Raw genomic sequence first — 16449 nt, forward strand, 5'->3', positions numbered from 1 at the left:
ACAGGCAGCAGCTATCTTATAAAACAAAGCACTAAATAGGAAAGAACCACACTGATTTAGAATGGAGCTCGGAACATACTGAAGCAAAAGTCAAGAGCAGAAAATTAAAGTGTATATCAGTGCCACTGGTTTACCCCTTCCCCCTCTCTTTCTGCACTACCTGAAACAGGGTTCTGGTCTTCATGGCCCAGGCTAAGCGGAGTGTGAGTGTGTGTATGTTGTGGGGGGGGGGGGGGGGTTGGGCCAGGGAAAGGGTTAATGACACATGTCTGGACTAATGGCTCCCAGTGGAGCTATCTGCTGATTCAGCCCCATTACTTCACAAGCATTAAATATGTCTCGCCCTGACCGCTCTTTGCACCCCCACCCACAAAACCCCCTCGTCCTGATGCAAGTCAACAACATGCTTATCAGAGGGGGGGGGAGGGGGTATGAAAGTTCTGGATTTTCTATATCTTTTAGCCCTTTATCGCTGACACTCCTGTCACACTGAAGCAAGCGAGCATGAAAACTTGTAAATGCTTTATGTGTTAATGGGTCAGCCTGATTCCCTGACCCTGGAAAACCCTGCGTTTTATGCATCTAAAAAACACTGCTGGTATAAAAAGGTATGCAGTACATGTTCAATACTGTGAAGAGAACACAGTAAAAGCAATATTTTAACAAGAGAGTCAAGCACAAGTTTTTACACAAATTACACAAATGACAAATTATTCTGGGACATGATTGTAAACACAAATATGGTTGTGTACACTTTTCTCAGAAAAAAAACCAACAGAATTTTGTCCTCGCTTCAAACTTACCTGGAGTATAAATGTATTTATGAAAAGCAGTGTGGTTGAATGTTTGAAAGTGATTAAACATGCTTGAAATTGAAATGTAAATTTTTACGAAACAAAAAAGAACAAACTAAAAGGTACATTTTTCTGCAAGACCAAGATTTAAACGCTGTATACCTAATACACCTTTGAAACTAAGTAATGCTGCCATGTATATAACTTTGCAGAAAGAGTCTTAGAAAAATAAAAATCTACTTTCGTCAGCCTTTCTTTAGACGTTTACTGTATATGTGACAGTTCACTCTGTTTGGTCCTGTTCTAATTTTAACATGAGATCGTTATTTAAAGGGGTATAGGTTTATCATTGTGCTAGCAGGCTAGTGAGAGCTAGTGGGAGCCAACCTAGTCCAGGGTTAACAGTGGTACATAAATCAGAACAGATGGCAGACTCGCTGCAAAGCCAGCTGGCCTCAGTTTGCCCGTGTGTCTGTGTGCAGGACAGGACCAGGCAGTGCAGGTACAGAGTGTAACTCCCTGCACTTAATAAATATAGAACACATGTCTGAGTGTAATGGACACTGGACATAGAGCAGCAAGTATGAGACACTGACACAAATCTACTCTTCACAGATAATACTTTCTCCAAAATTAAATCTGTACCATGAAAACGTGTTCGAGAGAAAACAAAGACATTTGTTCTGAGGTAAGGAAAAGTTCATCAATCTCTCGGCATATAAAGAGGCCTTGTAAAGTCATCTTGCACTGACCCTTTAGTGGGGGAAGGGGGGTTGATTACAAGAATAAGGACAGGTCAGTTCTGTGTCTAGGAAAGGTAAGATCTATGTGAGCCTTTAAACTGGATTCCAAGATGGACTATGATCCAAATCATCACCCCATTTCTAAAGCTTAACCAGAAACAACTAACCTGTGAACTTAACAAGTGTATTAAAACACTCTGTATTTGCTTTCATACTGTGACTATTAATTCTATATTTGAAAGTTGTTCATGTGAAATATTCATGTTTAGATGACTGCTAAGTAAAATAACCATGTTGCTCTTCATGAGGAAAATCAGGAACATCCAGTATATTGCTCTGCTTTATCTTTTTATTATACCCTCTATTTCAAATAATCATCTGGACACAAGCTGTAGATTTAAATGGAACAATTCTCAAGCAATGTTTATTTCAATTAAGTAATTGGCCTGTATTTCCCACAAATTTGTTTTACTAAGCAAAGCACTGAAGGCTAAGAAAAAATGATGTGTGCAAGAGTGAACAGTGCACACTCACAATGAAAGATAACATGAAAGTAAATCTTTTTTTTTGCGTTTATTTCAGAGATGAGACAGTGGATAGAGTTGAACATGTATTTTTAGTAATATAGAATTATATCCTGATACAGAACAGTTTCTATTTTCAAATATTGTAGTACCCATTGAACACTAAGTGAACTTACCAGCACTTAAATTATCTGCCTGCTGCACAATAAACCATTTGCATTCCCTGACTCTGCAATAACACAATAACTATGGCTGTCGTGTAAGCCCATGTCTAAACATAGGCCAGTGACAGGAGTGTTGAATATCTCTGTATTGAAATACCCACTTGGCTCGGCTAAAGAGATACAGAGGCTGGGCTTGGGATGTGTGTAGAGTGGCACAAGTTGGAGATTTGGCAGTGCGAGGGGAAACAGGGAGAGGGAGAGAAAGGGGTGGGTGAGTGAGGGGTGGGGGGAGCAAGACAAACTAGAAGAAAGAGAGAGAGAGAGAGAGAGAGAGAGAGAAACTGACAGAGTGAGAGAGAGAGAGAGAGAGAGAGAGAGTGTAATGATCTACACATGGTTTCATGCTGGAGCCTCAACATAGTAACCATAGACACATGCTGGGGCCTCCTGGGACTCATCAGTAGGACACAGCTGTGAGCTGGACAGCAGAATTCTATTAGCACCAACTATGCACACATGAGCTTGCAAACACACACTCGCACACATGCAAAGGCACACACTCACACAGGCACGAACATACGCAGGTAATTTTGGTTTTTGACTGTGTTTTGGCATGCTACAGCTGGAACATCACATAAAACCATTTACCCTAATGCAGCCAAACTTTTTGGCCTGAGGTACCCCCACAGCTCTGACAGATGGATCTATGTACCTTTATTGATTTCCACCTATCGTATTATAGATGCAGAACACTACTGATTTTCTACATGTAGAAATAGTTAAAGCCAGTTATTTTAAACACCTTATGCAAACTTTTCGAACCATGTATACATAACTTTTAACTAATTTAGTCAGTCAACCCCATTTAGTCATGACTTTAAGAAAACAGTTTCCAAAGTTTATCCAAAACTACTAGCTTATTATTTTGTCTGTTTATTTATCAGGTTTTGTTATCTATAGAAACAGATTAACTACTTAACATATCTATTATAACAATTTTTTTAAGTAATTTTGCTTATTATTTAACCTATTTGCCAAATTAATTTAGCAAATTAATTCAAAAGTGTATCCAAAAGGGACGCTGGTTTAGCTCATTAGGTCGAGCAGGTGCACCATGTGCAGAGGCTGCTGTCCTCATCACACTGGTTGCAGGTTCAACTTCCCAAAGCCAGCTTTAAAAAAAGTCATGCTAATTATTTTTATATTTTTAAATATTACATGTTACTTATTCAACCCCCCCCCCCCTGTCTTTAATCTTATTATTAAAAAGTGTAAATCTGACGTATTGTGATTAAGTATTAAATACAAGTTATTTTAGAAATGTATGAATTGTGTTTATCAAACTTTACCATTTATTAATTACATCAGTTTCTCTAAGCAATTTTCTAATGAGCTGGGACAACATCCTTTTGGGATCCCTTGAGAAATGAAGGGTTTATTTAGTGAGACACTCACAAGCGAGCCTCTAAAGCTCCTCTACTGGTTATGTAATACCTGTTGGTAACAGCCACTCTAAATCTCATCCTTACATCTTGGCTAGCTTCCCTAACATGACAATAACACAGACCCATGAGTACTGCTATACAAAAACACACATCAAGCAAACTGAATACATGCCATGTTCTTCAAGACAAGCCTACAACTTCTATATAGAGGCAAACATATAGAAGTAAAAATACCCAATGAGGGAGCCATTTAATAAATTCACAACGTAAAAGTGCACCGTGATCTATGTGAAAGTCAGCAGAAGGGGAGAGGAACCCTAGGGTGCAGCCAAAATTAAACCCTTTCAAATCATCCTTTTCTGGATATAAGTCTATTGCCTCCAGCCCAGCCCTAACCCTCAATAACTGCCCTTAATGAACTCTGGGTTGGCAGTAAAGCTTGAAGTGATACCCCAGTCACACACATGCTCTGCTTTCACTCATTTGTGTGCACTACCGAAGCCCTTTATTTGCATCCTGCCTTCGTCACTCAGTATCATCCTTAATCCTTGCACATCTTTTATCCCTCTATCGTGTCTTTTCGCTTCCTTCTCTCCGTGAGTGGGACATGTTTGTCTTGCTAGTGGAGGTAGTGATTTAGTGCCGCTAAGAATGATGACTCTGCCAGAGGGGCTGGCCGGGCACTGTCTCACTGTCATACACTTACTCCAGCTGTGGGGGGAGGGGGGGAAGGAGAGAGAGAGACAGAGAGACAGAGAGAGAGAGAGAGAGAGAAGGATGGAGGGGCGGGGAAGTGAGAAAAGAAGAGAGAGCGAGAGAGAGAGAGAGAGAGAGAGAGAGAGAGAGAGAGAGAAACTTGAGGCAAAGAGAAACCACCGTCTTTTATGGAGACCAATCCTCCAAGCCTCACTGCCTAGGCCAACTTTACAGGACATATTGGACAGTTCCACACTACCCTGCCCCCCACCCCTCCGACTGCTCTCTCCTCTCAGCTCTTTTTCAAGCTCCCCTCCTTTTTGGTTTCCAACAAGGCGAGCCTTTAGCCGAACTCTGGAGAGGTGTAAAAGTATTGCCATGTCAACAAGTGCCTTTAACTCTAACCCACTTTACACAGACAGGCACCAGCTCTCTCAAACACACTAAAATATCAGGGTCAATCATCTACAAGAACAACCTTGCTATACACTGTTCCACAGAATGTGCCAGGATAAGTTCAGGAACACAGAAAACCAAAGCCTGTTGGGCACAAAAGGACCTGGAATACAAAGGAGAAACCATTATCCTCACAGGATAGAGAAACTAATGAGCTCTTTGGGATGATTGATCAAGTCTACATGTAAGTGCTGCATCTAACAGACACTAAACGAGGCTTCAAAGGGCCTGGAAACCTCATTCCAAGTGTGTTAAAAAGGAGTTGTTTCAAATATTCCAAATGAATCAACAGAGAGAACAGTAGAGGAGAAAAGCTCTGAAGGATGATATAGACCCCGATTGCCCTTTTCAGAACTTGTAGTGTTTTTCTAATCGTTCAACATATACAGCGGCAGCAGGCTTACGACAGCAAGAACGGAGAGGGAGAGTGCAGAGAGCAAGAAATAGCATGCAAAAGCACAGATTTGTAAGAGGAGGGAGGGGTACAGCAAGTGGGGGAGAGAAAGAAACGGAGAGAGCAAGAGAGAGGAGTAGCCCAGCCCAGTTGCCTGGGGAGAAAACTGCTCTGCTGCTGACTCAGGACTCTCTTTGTTTGACAATGCTCCCTCACTCTCTCTCTCTCTCTCTCTCTCTCTCTCTCTGACACACTCGCACTCTCAAGCGTACTCGTCTTTTTTTAAAACCCTCGCTCACCATCTTTTTTCTCGTGTGCACATGCTCTTTCCTTGTCAGACTTATGCCAGTAATTTCACTTTGACAAACTTTTCATTTTCTCCGTTGTGTTACCCCCTCCTTTGTTGTTTTTCCAACCCCTATCCCCTCTATACGAGTCTCTTTATTCTGCTCCTTTTTCTTTCTGTTACAGTGACATTTTTCTCCGACTCAAATATACAGAACTAAGCGTCCCCTTCGCTTGTGATTAAAGCTGATAAAGAGTTGCAGTCTAATAAATCCATAGTGGTTTCTTTTGCCTTTTCATGCTCCACTAACAGTGGTTCACGATCGGGACCAGAACCCGGGGACGTTTAATTCTCTTCCAACAGCGGCAGTTTCCAGATGTTGGCGGGCCAGTGGTTGGCAGCAGACTGCCAGCACAGGCTCAGGTACTGTATATGCTTCCTAATAATAGAGGGGGGAAACTGTTAGAAGGACTCAGTGAGAAGACAAGGACGCCTGAAGCCTGGTAAAGAGAAGAGGAGCTGGCATGAGTGTCTATGGCCAAAAAGAATGAAAAAAAGGGACCACAAGAAGACTGGCAGACTATCGGACAGTCAAGAGTGATAGACTCTCCAAGAGAAAATAATGTTTGGCAGCTATAAGGATGGTAGACAAAGATCCTATAGAAAGTGAGGCTGCACGTTAAAGAGGGAAGGAAGGAGAAAGAAAAAGAGGGAGAGAGAGATTCCAGCTGGACATGGACCCATTCCCAGAGTGGCAGTGCTGAGCAATGCTCACAAAGACCCTAAGGGGACCCCCCTGGACACAAACTTAAAAAAAAAGGGAGGCAAAGAGGGCTCTGGGGAAGGCATGAGGGAGCCGGGGGGTGGGGCATTGATAAGCACGAGTTAGTCCAACACACCCTGACACAGGGAGGAGGGAGGCATGTGCAGTAAAAGGAGGAAAGCTAAAGAGGGATTTTCTGCTTGTCCTCAAAATGGAAGAGAGGTTGTTGTTTTTTTTTAAAGAAGAGAACACTTGTATCTCACAGACAAAGAAGCAAAATGATGTGCCAGTTTCTTGGACTCAAAGTCATTCTGTATGAACTCAAGTGGGAGAAGAAGCTACAAGGAGCTCAGGATGGACAGACATGGGAGACACCATTTTTTTAAAAATTGTATAAATATCTTGTATTATATCTTGTATAAATGGCAACAAGAGATAACAAATCAGGGATTGCCAGGATTGTTGGCCTTCTAGCTTTGAACAGGCCATAACCAAAATTTGAGTACTGGCATCGTTGGAAATAAATTTGATATATGATTAAAGACTCCTCCCAATGTTAAAAAACTTAGTTTGGCTGACAGCTGTTATTTTATAGTTGTTAGACAAATTGTAGAGATTACACATGACGAGGATGTCTGTAAGAAATATGGCTCAACCTCACTAACACTAAACTTTACAGCCATCTGATGATCCTAACTATGTCTGTAGTAGCCAATGAATGGGGTAGTAGAAAATCGAGGGGGTGGAGAGGAGACGTACACTGTCTTATCAGCAGGAGTGGGACATGAACCTGGATTGTACCACAGCGAAGCTCAGCCACGTCTTCAGAAGACAAGCAGTGGGAGGGGAATAGTGATGAAGAAGTTCAATGAGGCCTGGGTCTAAGGCCACGTTCGGATCAACATCAGTCCTGCATGAAAAAACTCAGGCTGTCCCTTCGTTTGAATACGCCAGACTGGAAAAAGTTGACCCAACTTTTGCCGCAATGTGATGTCATAAAGCAAAGCACATGCATTGTTTTTGATGCCAGGCTGTTTTCAGTTTGACTGTTTGCTGAGACCTGAAAAAGCATCAAACAAAAAAAGGAACAAAAGGGGAACGTCTGTTAAACTATCAACCCATTATCAACTCTTGGCTTTTAAATTGTGGCCTTGACTTTGAGTGACACAGAGTTAAGGAAAATATCCAAGGGTATGTCTGTCCTGTTAAAAAAAAAGTCTAATTTTGGCTTCACTCATTTTTGAAGCTTTGACCAGAAAATAAAATATTGTGTATGGAATTTAAAAAACAAAAACCAAGCAGCTATTACATTGATTATATCAGAGCATGGGTGTACAGTGGGAGAGAAAAAAAAAAAACAAGCACAAGGAAGAGAAGGGGGAGGAAAAGGGGGGAGGCGGAGAAAAAGAAGCGAGAGGGTGCTCGCCTGGCACAATGAGTCCTACTTGTTAGCCAGTGACAGTGTCAGGGATCGTGACAGGGTCCAGACGCTAGACACCAGCTGCAGCGCCTCGTAAATAGACTGCTGTCTCGCAGGCACATTTGCACGGCAATGGTTGCACACACACGCACGCACACACACACGCGCACACACACACACACACACACACACACACCACACACACACACACACACAGGCATGTGGGCACATGCATATACTATGGCAGGCACACAGACAGACACTGACTTATTGTCTCTCCCAAATCTTGTAAAAGGGACAGTGAACCTCTTTGTGCCTTGTGTCCCATTAAAGCTCCTGTGAAGAGAAAATGTACTCCACACACAAGAACACAACAAAATTGCTACAAAAATAATCAAATATGAATTTGATGTCATTATGTATTCGGAATCAGCTAAATATTGACGTTTCATGGAAAAACAGAACAGAAAAAAAACTTTATGTTCAGTCTAAAGGGGGCTCTCTGGAGCTGGAAGACTAATCTCTCTGAGTATGTTCCCTTGACATAAACTTTGTGTGTGTGTGTTTGAGTGTGTGTTAGTGTGTAAGTGAGCATACCCCTCCCTCCATGGTGATAATGAGGGGGCTAACACACTACATCTGCCCTGTGGTGCATAGAGGAAGAAAGTTTGGAGGAGAAAAAAAACTAAAAGAGTTGGAGAGAGTTAAGGGCGAGAGGCGAGCTGGGCTGGACAGGGAGGTGAAGGGGTTAAATGCGCGAGGCTGATCCTGCTGAGCCAGCAGCAATACGTTTAAGTGCAAGGTTTCATTGTAGCAGATACAGAATGAAACTCCTTCCCATTAGTCATGCTAGTAACTGAAAAGAGTCTTTGCACTGCTTAACCCTTTCTGCACTGCAAACACATCCCAGCGACAGCACAGGTAAAGCCCCCTGTAATTGGTCAATGGCTTCAATGTTTGTGTGTAAACACTTAAGCCCAATGAGATTACAGTAATTATAGTACAAGTGTGCATAATGGTGCAAAGTGACATTTTTATATTTTGGTGCATGAAGAGAGAGTATCTCTGAATTAACACGGAGAAAGCAACTCAAATGGAGTGACCTTTGAGAGGGATTTTCTCTTTCTTTTCCTCTGTTTCTCTTCGCACCCCCCCCCCCCCCCCACCCCCCCAACTCTATCCTCGTCTTGAGCAAGCCTCCCACGCCACGCTACAGTACACGCTGTCTCTGAGGGGCTTAGGGAGGAGAAGGCAAGCATACCCTTCCTCCAGTGAGAGCAGGGCAGAACCATAATCATCATAATTATCATCATCATCACACTGCCTTAACCGAGACACACCACAGCAAAGCAAGTGGTGCAATGACAAAACAATGGAACAAACCAACTGCGTAAACAAACCCATAATGAGAGGGGCGTAAGGTAAATCGGGTCATTACAAAAAATAAGGAGCAAGTTGTACTCAGTTTCATCTGTTATAGTTTTAAGAGCTCTTTATGCTTGTTCACGCTGAGGAAATAAATATGAGCTGGCTTTTATTCAACGATTTCATCAGCCCATTGCTACAACCTGACAAAAACTACTGCAGATTACCAAAAGCAATAATCAAAGATCAGGTATTTCCCCTGTCTCCATTTGGATGTTCATACTCAATATATGAATACAAATTTTCCAAAATACACACAAACACACACCTTACCCCTCTGCAAAAGACATATGTGTTGGCTCAGACTTCTCTCCAGTCCATTTGTTTTAGTGCTCCAGAAAAAAAAAGCCATTTGATCCTAATTAAATCAAAATGGAGCATGAAACGCATGGTGTTCTGCAACACAAAAAACCCAGCCCTTGCTGTTTGTTTTCATTACAACAGCTCTGAAACGGCAGTACACTGACAACTCACCAGAAAACTCAAAGAAGCCCTGAAAGTCCCATGAGGTCAGAGGGGGGGGGGGGGGCTAGTAATATTATTCTCCGGCCAAACGTTCAGCAATAATAAAACAACAATTACCATTCATCATTCTCTCATTTCCCCTCTCATTATAACTCCAGTCGCCATCAGCACCAGGTAACAAGAACATGTGGCATGCAGCTTAATGTGGTTTACAGAGATGAGCAATGTATGGAAGCCATAAGGCCTGTAGTGAACTACACAATGTAAACCATGCTGCACTGGAAAAGCTGACAGTGTGCCACAGTAACTGTATGTTTAAGGGGAAAAGAACATGACGGATCACAAAGCATAAATGTCATATTGGTGGACAAGAATAAACAAATAAAACACACACAACAGAAGCTTGCCATATGTGAAAAGTACATGGAGTTCGGGCTTTACGGGCAAGTTGCTTTTCTATCACTGCAACATAACAGAGGCATTTCTAACACGGTTTTTTCTTTGGGTGGAGGACAACGGTGTTCATCCATTTACATCAGAAAGAAAAGTGTCTATAGATTGTTTGAGTCTTTTGTATTAATCCAGAATTCTCAAAGGTGATCGAGGAATATTAATTCAAGTGAATGCATACTTTGTTCTTGCTAATTTCAAAAGCTAAATTCAGACATAATTTCTTTTCACATAAGGCAATAACACATGCACAATCTTTTGAATGGGGCTTTAACAATAAGCTTCAACATGGAGTATCGACACCTAAGGCTTTAACGTGATCTAAAAGACAGTCCTGAGAGAGTATACCAGCCCTTTTGACGTGTATCTGAAAAAACATGTATTATCTTCTCAACTGTAAACAGCACTCCCTGGCTGTATTTAGTCATGTGTGAAAAGGCTTTAAGTCAAATTACTGCAAGAGCACTTGAGAGTGCACTTGTGCTGATGGTGAATGAACTACCAGCTGGAAGTGTTGGGCAATATTGGTTTTTGAATTGTCTGATTATCAGCTGCATGCGCAAAGTGCTTGCACTGAAACAAAGTTACGAATGATCAAATAATCAAATGAAATATTAAATTCTGAGAAGTAGGGGACATTTCAAACACACAGCTAACAACATCTTCGTCCTTCAGACTAACTTCAATGTCACAAGAGTCGTGATTGGGCATGCCATTAAAATGTCAGTACGGTCAGTATGGTAATGAATGTGAATAAAAGACTTGTCTTTCTTACTCCAGTCTTGTCACAGAGCCGCAGGGTGTTATAGGAGCCCACAGCAAACACCTCTCCATCCGGTGCCCAGGACAAAGACGTGATCGGGTAGTCATGTGACGACGAAGAGTAAAGCAGACGGCCGTAACTGTCCCAAACCTGTTAGGGGAGGACATGATTTGAATGGCAAAAACCCCCCCCCAAAAAAACACTCACACACTCACTTAGCATCTACAACTACACACCTTATACTTGCAGTCCTCTCCACCTGACAGTATGAGGTCATTGACGGAATTCCAGTCAACCTTTAGAATGATCCCGTCATGGGCCTTCCACTAAAGAGAAACAGAAAAAAGAATTTTATGAAACACTATAAAATGACGCCATTCATACATTTCACCGAGTATAATATAAAGATAAGCAGGATAGGCTGCGAGGAAGTGGCAATCATTCTTGTTTGTGGACATTGGGAAGTTTCTGAATCTTTTCATATCAGCATAAATAAAAGATTACTCTCTACAAGATGTAGAAGTAGCCCTTTACAGAGTGCCATTTTACAACGACAAGTCCAACCCTCATTACGCCTTCGTATACTTACATATCGCATCTGAAACAGCGTAATATTGGTGCCCAAGTGTGTGCATTCACACCGCACTACGGCACCGTGGAAGCATGAGAGGCACGCCGTGTGAACACACAGCGGGAGCTTCACATACACAAGCGCTCACACATGGCGCAGTTCCGGCCTGCCGGCTCCGACGTTACACAATGCCACAGTCTCCCCCCCCCCCCCCCCCCCCCCCATTACGCCTCTGCTACTACTCTGATGGCAGAAAAATAGTGGGGCATAACAGCTTCACCCCACCATTCTGCATCCATGCGTTACACTTTGCACGCGAGGCGTAACAGGGGCGCAAGTATCTCGCCTCAAATGGCAGTGTTTCAGAGCCAAGAGTCTAATACAGACCAATAAGCCTGTCACCAGCCTTATCTTACCCTTTCCCGCCTACACTCCATTTTTCTTATCCAGCTTCCTAAACGTACATGTCCAAGGGATACACAAGTAAATACATGCCCAAGTGTGTTATGTGCATCTGTCTCCTTATAAGGGATTGTTAGTAAGTCTTTTGGGGATCCTTCTCAAAAATCTGTTCATCACACCCCGGTCACATCAACTTCAACAGCCAGGCAATGTAAGACTAGTCTATGGTGTGCCATGGTTGGCAAATGCATTTTGACCATTCAGATTGAGATCACACTGGTTCAACTCGCGTCACTGCGTCTCCAGGGGGTCTCATGGAGAGGTGATGAAGCTGGATGTGTGTTTATTTGTATGTGCATGGGCCTGCACATGCCTGTGTGGTAATAGCTGGGGTAGAGAAAAGGTCTGAGAAGGCGCACATTTAACCCTCCACTGTTTTTCTAAGGTCCCAGGCGCTATTCAGCTTCAAGGAGAATAATAAACAAATGTATGCATGAACAAGAAAAATACTCGCTAGTGTGCAAGGTCTTACAGTATGTCTTGCACACTTCATCAATGCAGAGCAACGACAAACTAATCTATTGGATTTTATTATTTTTATTTAGCCTTTAAGTGGCAATAATAATTATAATAAGTTAACCTCAAGTTTAACTGGCAAAAATCAAGGGCTAATCTATGTTAGGACACAATACAAAAGTAATTCCAAGCTACATTTGCGCAGGAAATAAAAAAAACCCATAAAGATATTAACAACAAAGAAGCTTCTCAGTATTGGATACTTTCCAGGGCGGTTGAACAGATAATGAATTTAGCTATAGGGTCCCAAGAGCTGGAGAAAAAAGACTGGGTAAAATCCAATCATAAACAAAGACAAACAGAAACCCAAACACATGTCCGTTACTAGGAACTTGGCGTGTCCACCGTCGTAAATACTATCTGAAATGTGTTTCTCTTTAATTGATTTATCCACTTGGTAGATGAACTGTTGCCACAATAAAGAAAGATATATATTCATCATCTGTATTGTGTAAAGATAGAATTAAAAAAAAGAAAAAAAAAAAAAGGAATTGCAACAGCTTCTGTCCAGATCCTTCAAATCTTCCTCTGGAGAATGCCACTGAACAACGTAGCTGCCTGTTGTGTTTGACATGCGGCCTACATCTGAAGGACAGCCATTTTCACAACAAAGAAGCTCAACGACAAACTCTAAATAACAGTTTTTTTTAAATCAACTTGATGTAAGAAATTCTCAGAGCTGATGATTAGTAATTGGGTCATATGACCTGGAAGCTTTTGAAACACTAATGTTTATTGGAGTGATGGTAATTATAATCTAATGGATCACAACTCACATATGCAGACAAACCTACATGGAACTCCCAATCCCCCTTTTCTTGTGCTTAGTTTGTTTTTGTGTTTTCCTGATTTAAACTTTGCCCTTCTTGACATTGTGATTTATTCATGCAAATTGTCTCTGTATGAATTATTGGATTGCTTTTATTTGTAAAGCACTTTAGCCCCGTTTCCACCAAGCAGTCAGGTTTTGGTTCAGTACAGTTTGGTACAGTTCAGTACGGTAAACCCTGAACTTGCTTGCGTTTCCACAGCGAACCGTACCCTTATTTAGTAAGCGGAGTGTAAGTCAGATGGAGATAGCCGTGTCAGCTATGTAACAGTGTGACATCATAGCAGCCCAACACAATGTAGCCCGCTATTAATAAAGTTAAACGTTCAGTAAGAACAGGGACACAGTAAACAAGGGACCCTTTAGGGTTGGATCGGTACCCTTGGCACCCCAACAAAAGTAGGACGGTATGGGTCCCTTATTTTGGTACCATTCCCAACTTTTGACGATGGAAACGCCAATAAATTGGTACTGTAGAGGACCAAAGTGAACCGGACCGCTTGGTTGAAACAGGGCTTTTGTAACCGAGTGTTTTAAAAGTGCTATAGAAATAAAGTTTTACTAACTTACATGACCAAATTTCTCTTGATCCCATCACAATGTTGACCTGAAGATTGACTAGGCTCTCCAACTCTTTGATTCTGCTGTTGTGATGTTTGAAACTCCATCTTTATACATTTACATTGAACCCCTCAACGCTGTAGTATTGGTGTCCCAGTGTGACTTTACAGTGCATGATGGGAGCGGGACAGGCATGACATGTATAAAAACAACCCGAGCTTCACATGCACACATTTAGAAACACTGACGCAGCTGTTCAGCCCTGTCAGCTCGGACGTTTCACAGGTATGCCATTTCCTCCCTGTAACAGTTCTGTTACTACCTCTAATGCTGACTCAGTGGCAGAACGACTTTGACCTACCATTATGCCTATTTTGGCGAGGAGTAACAAGGGCGTTAAGAGTCCTGTCTTGAACAGAATACGTAAACAATCGGTGGGACCTTCTCAGTTTCGAAAACTATTAATCCTGTATAGATGAAATACTATGCTCCATGTGATTCGTGTAGAATGTATAAATACATGTAGTAGAGTTTCACAACTGAAAAGTACACATAAACTTTATTACATTGTACCTGTATGACTTTGGCACTCGGCTGCAGAGGCTTGATGATCAGCTGTCTTCCTGACGTGTAGAGGATTCTGTCTGAGTCCGGACCCCAGGACACAGAATACACAGGAGACCCTACAAGATATGCAGGAATACAGGTACAAAGATGATGGCGAGTGAGATTAATATCAGGCAATGAGCAATGAATTGGGCTTGTAAAAAAAAAAAGGGAATTAAATGTGTGTATGTGTATGACTTTTTCCCTTGCCTTAGGTTAACTAGAACTACACAGCAGTGATAATTCTTCCTCTCAGAAGGTATCATTCTCCCTCAGAGCTCTCACCTTATTCAGCCTATAGAACAGCACTTAGCTTTCAGGCTTACAGCTGAGAAAACCTGAGAAAGCCTACTCCATATAAGCACACATAAGGTGTGTGTTTGCGTGTTCTTTGTGAAAATGTGTGAGGAAAATGTATGAGTGTCTGTGTGTGAGTTGGTTTGTGGCTACGCACGTGTGGAAGGGTAGAGGGCCTGACATTTAACCCCACTCCAGGTGCATGTGGTTTTTCACAAATGCCAACAAGTCACATGATCTAAATCTGACAAAGGCAATGAGGAGGTGAGATGAGTTCCTCCCTCCCGCTCACTCACTTCTAACCTCTTCCTAGAGCTCTCTCTCTCTTAAAATGGGTCAGAGTAGCCCAGCAGAGTATGTGTGTATGAACATGTGTGCGTACATGTGTATGGAGTTGTGGGCTCTGAAGAGAGGCAACACCTGCAATGGTGTGAGTGCCATGTGGAGGATGTTGTGTATCTGTGGCAAAGCTACTATTTCCAGGTGTTCTACAAATCTGTGTCTGTTGAGAAGCCTGTAACCCAACAGCTCATTTTACAAACAGCCAGCTTAGGAAAAATGTTCCAATAAAGTGGGTCTGATTTGCCGTTTTCCTGCCATTTTCCACAGCACCCGTCATTCAGCAGGAGTGTGCCATCCATTTCCCCCAGAAGCCAACTCTCTCTCTCCCCCCTCCCCCCCACCATATCTTTTTTCTGTCCCACATCTAAGAAGTAAGTTTAATAAGTCAAACAGCATGATGAATCAATTAATAAGTAAGCCATTTATAACATGAACTCTGGACAGAGAAATGTATCATTAAGACTATTTTATGGCTTTTAATAAAACTCCCTTCCTATAAAACGTTGAAACTTTATGGAGGTTTTTTTTTATAAAAAAAAGAAACTTGAACTCTGGTTTTTTGGGTTGCACCGAAACCAAATACATCCTGATAGGGCCCAACACTTTTGGTACAATATGATACACTTTATTGTTCCCTTGGGGAAACTTGTCTTGCACTCAAGTGCGGCAAACATTCAGCTGCTTCCACTGTAGAATAAATGAATAAAAACAATAGAAACAAACACTGACCCATAAGTAAACAGAGAAGCACAAAGACATATATTGCACAACACCATTATTGCACAAGATCCGCATAAAAAACAAATCGTAAATAAGATCAATTAAATGTAAGACGATTAGATGGACATGACGTCATTGTACATCAGCTTTAAGAAACATTATTCTGACACATTGATTGAGGTGGGCACAAACAACTGTTTTGAAACTATTCAGTTTGTATTGGACATACACACGTTCATACAATCGCACAACCAAGAGGAGAGAAAAACACGTCCTGCTTGATTGTCATTAAAAATGTCTTGTTTGAGTGAAAAGACTCAACACTAAAGGAGGTCATGCAGATCACTCAGCTACTGTGATAGTGCAGAAACACCACTATATAACGCTTTCTGTCATTACAAATTGTTGAATGGCAGTGCAATGACTAAAAGAAAACAACATATAAGTTGAGATAAAGTAGGTGCCATCTGGGTCGTCATATATCAGGCTATAAATATACTGTAATAAAGCTATATTAATAACCTGATAGACATGGGTCTGCTATGTTTTGTTTTTTTCTGCGCAATGTTTCCTCTCTATCATAAAAGAGACAAATGGTCCAGAAGTGATCAGTACCTGTGTGTGTTTGTATGTGTGAGATAGAGACAGAGAAGGTGTAATTGATGTCAGTATGTTGTGCTGTGTTTACTAAATGCCTGCAGCTGGTTGGTCAGTGACTGGCTCCTGCTGCTGGCTAGCATCTGTTATGTACGTGTCC

General features: G+C 41.8%; 1 protein-coding gene across 2 annotated transcripts in view; it reads right to left on the reverse strand.

Moving 5' to 3' along the window:
* ift80 (intraflagellar transport 80 homolog (Chlamydomonas)) overlaps positions 1-16449 on the reverse strand; it is a 35979-nt gene that overhangs the window by 14053 nt on the left and 5477 nt on the right. For both annotated transcript variants that reach the window (XM_065959915.1, XM_065959914.1), the window contains exons 6-8: positions 14301-14410; positions 11025-11114; positions 10801-10938 (exon numbers count right to left, since the gene is read on the reverse strand). In XM_065959915.1, coding sequence (XP_065815987.1) covers positions 10801-10938; positions 11025-11114; positions 14301-14410 — 338 coding nt within the window. The remainder of the gene's footprint in view (positions 1-10800; positions 10939-11024; positions 11115-14300; positions 14411-16449) is intronic.

The sequence above is a fragment of the Labrus bergylta genome, chromosome 11 (assembly GCF_963930695.1).
Source record: "Labrus bergylta chromosome 11, fLabBer1.1, whole genome shotgun sequence".
NCBI classification, from domain to species: Eukaryota; Metazoa; Chordata; class Actinopteri; order Labriformes; family Labridae; genus Labrus; species Labrus bergylta.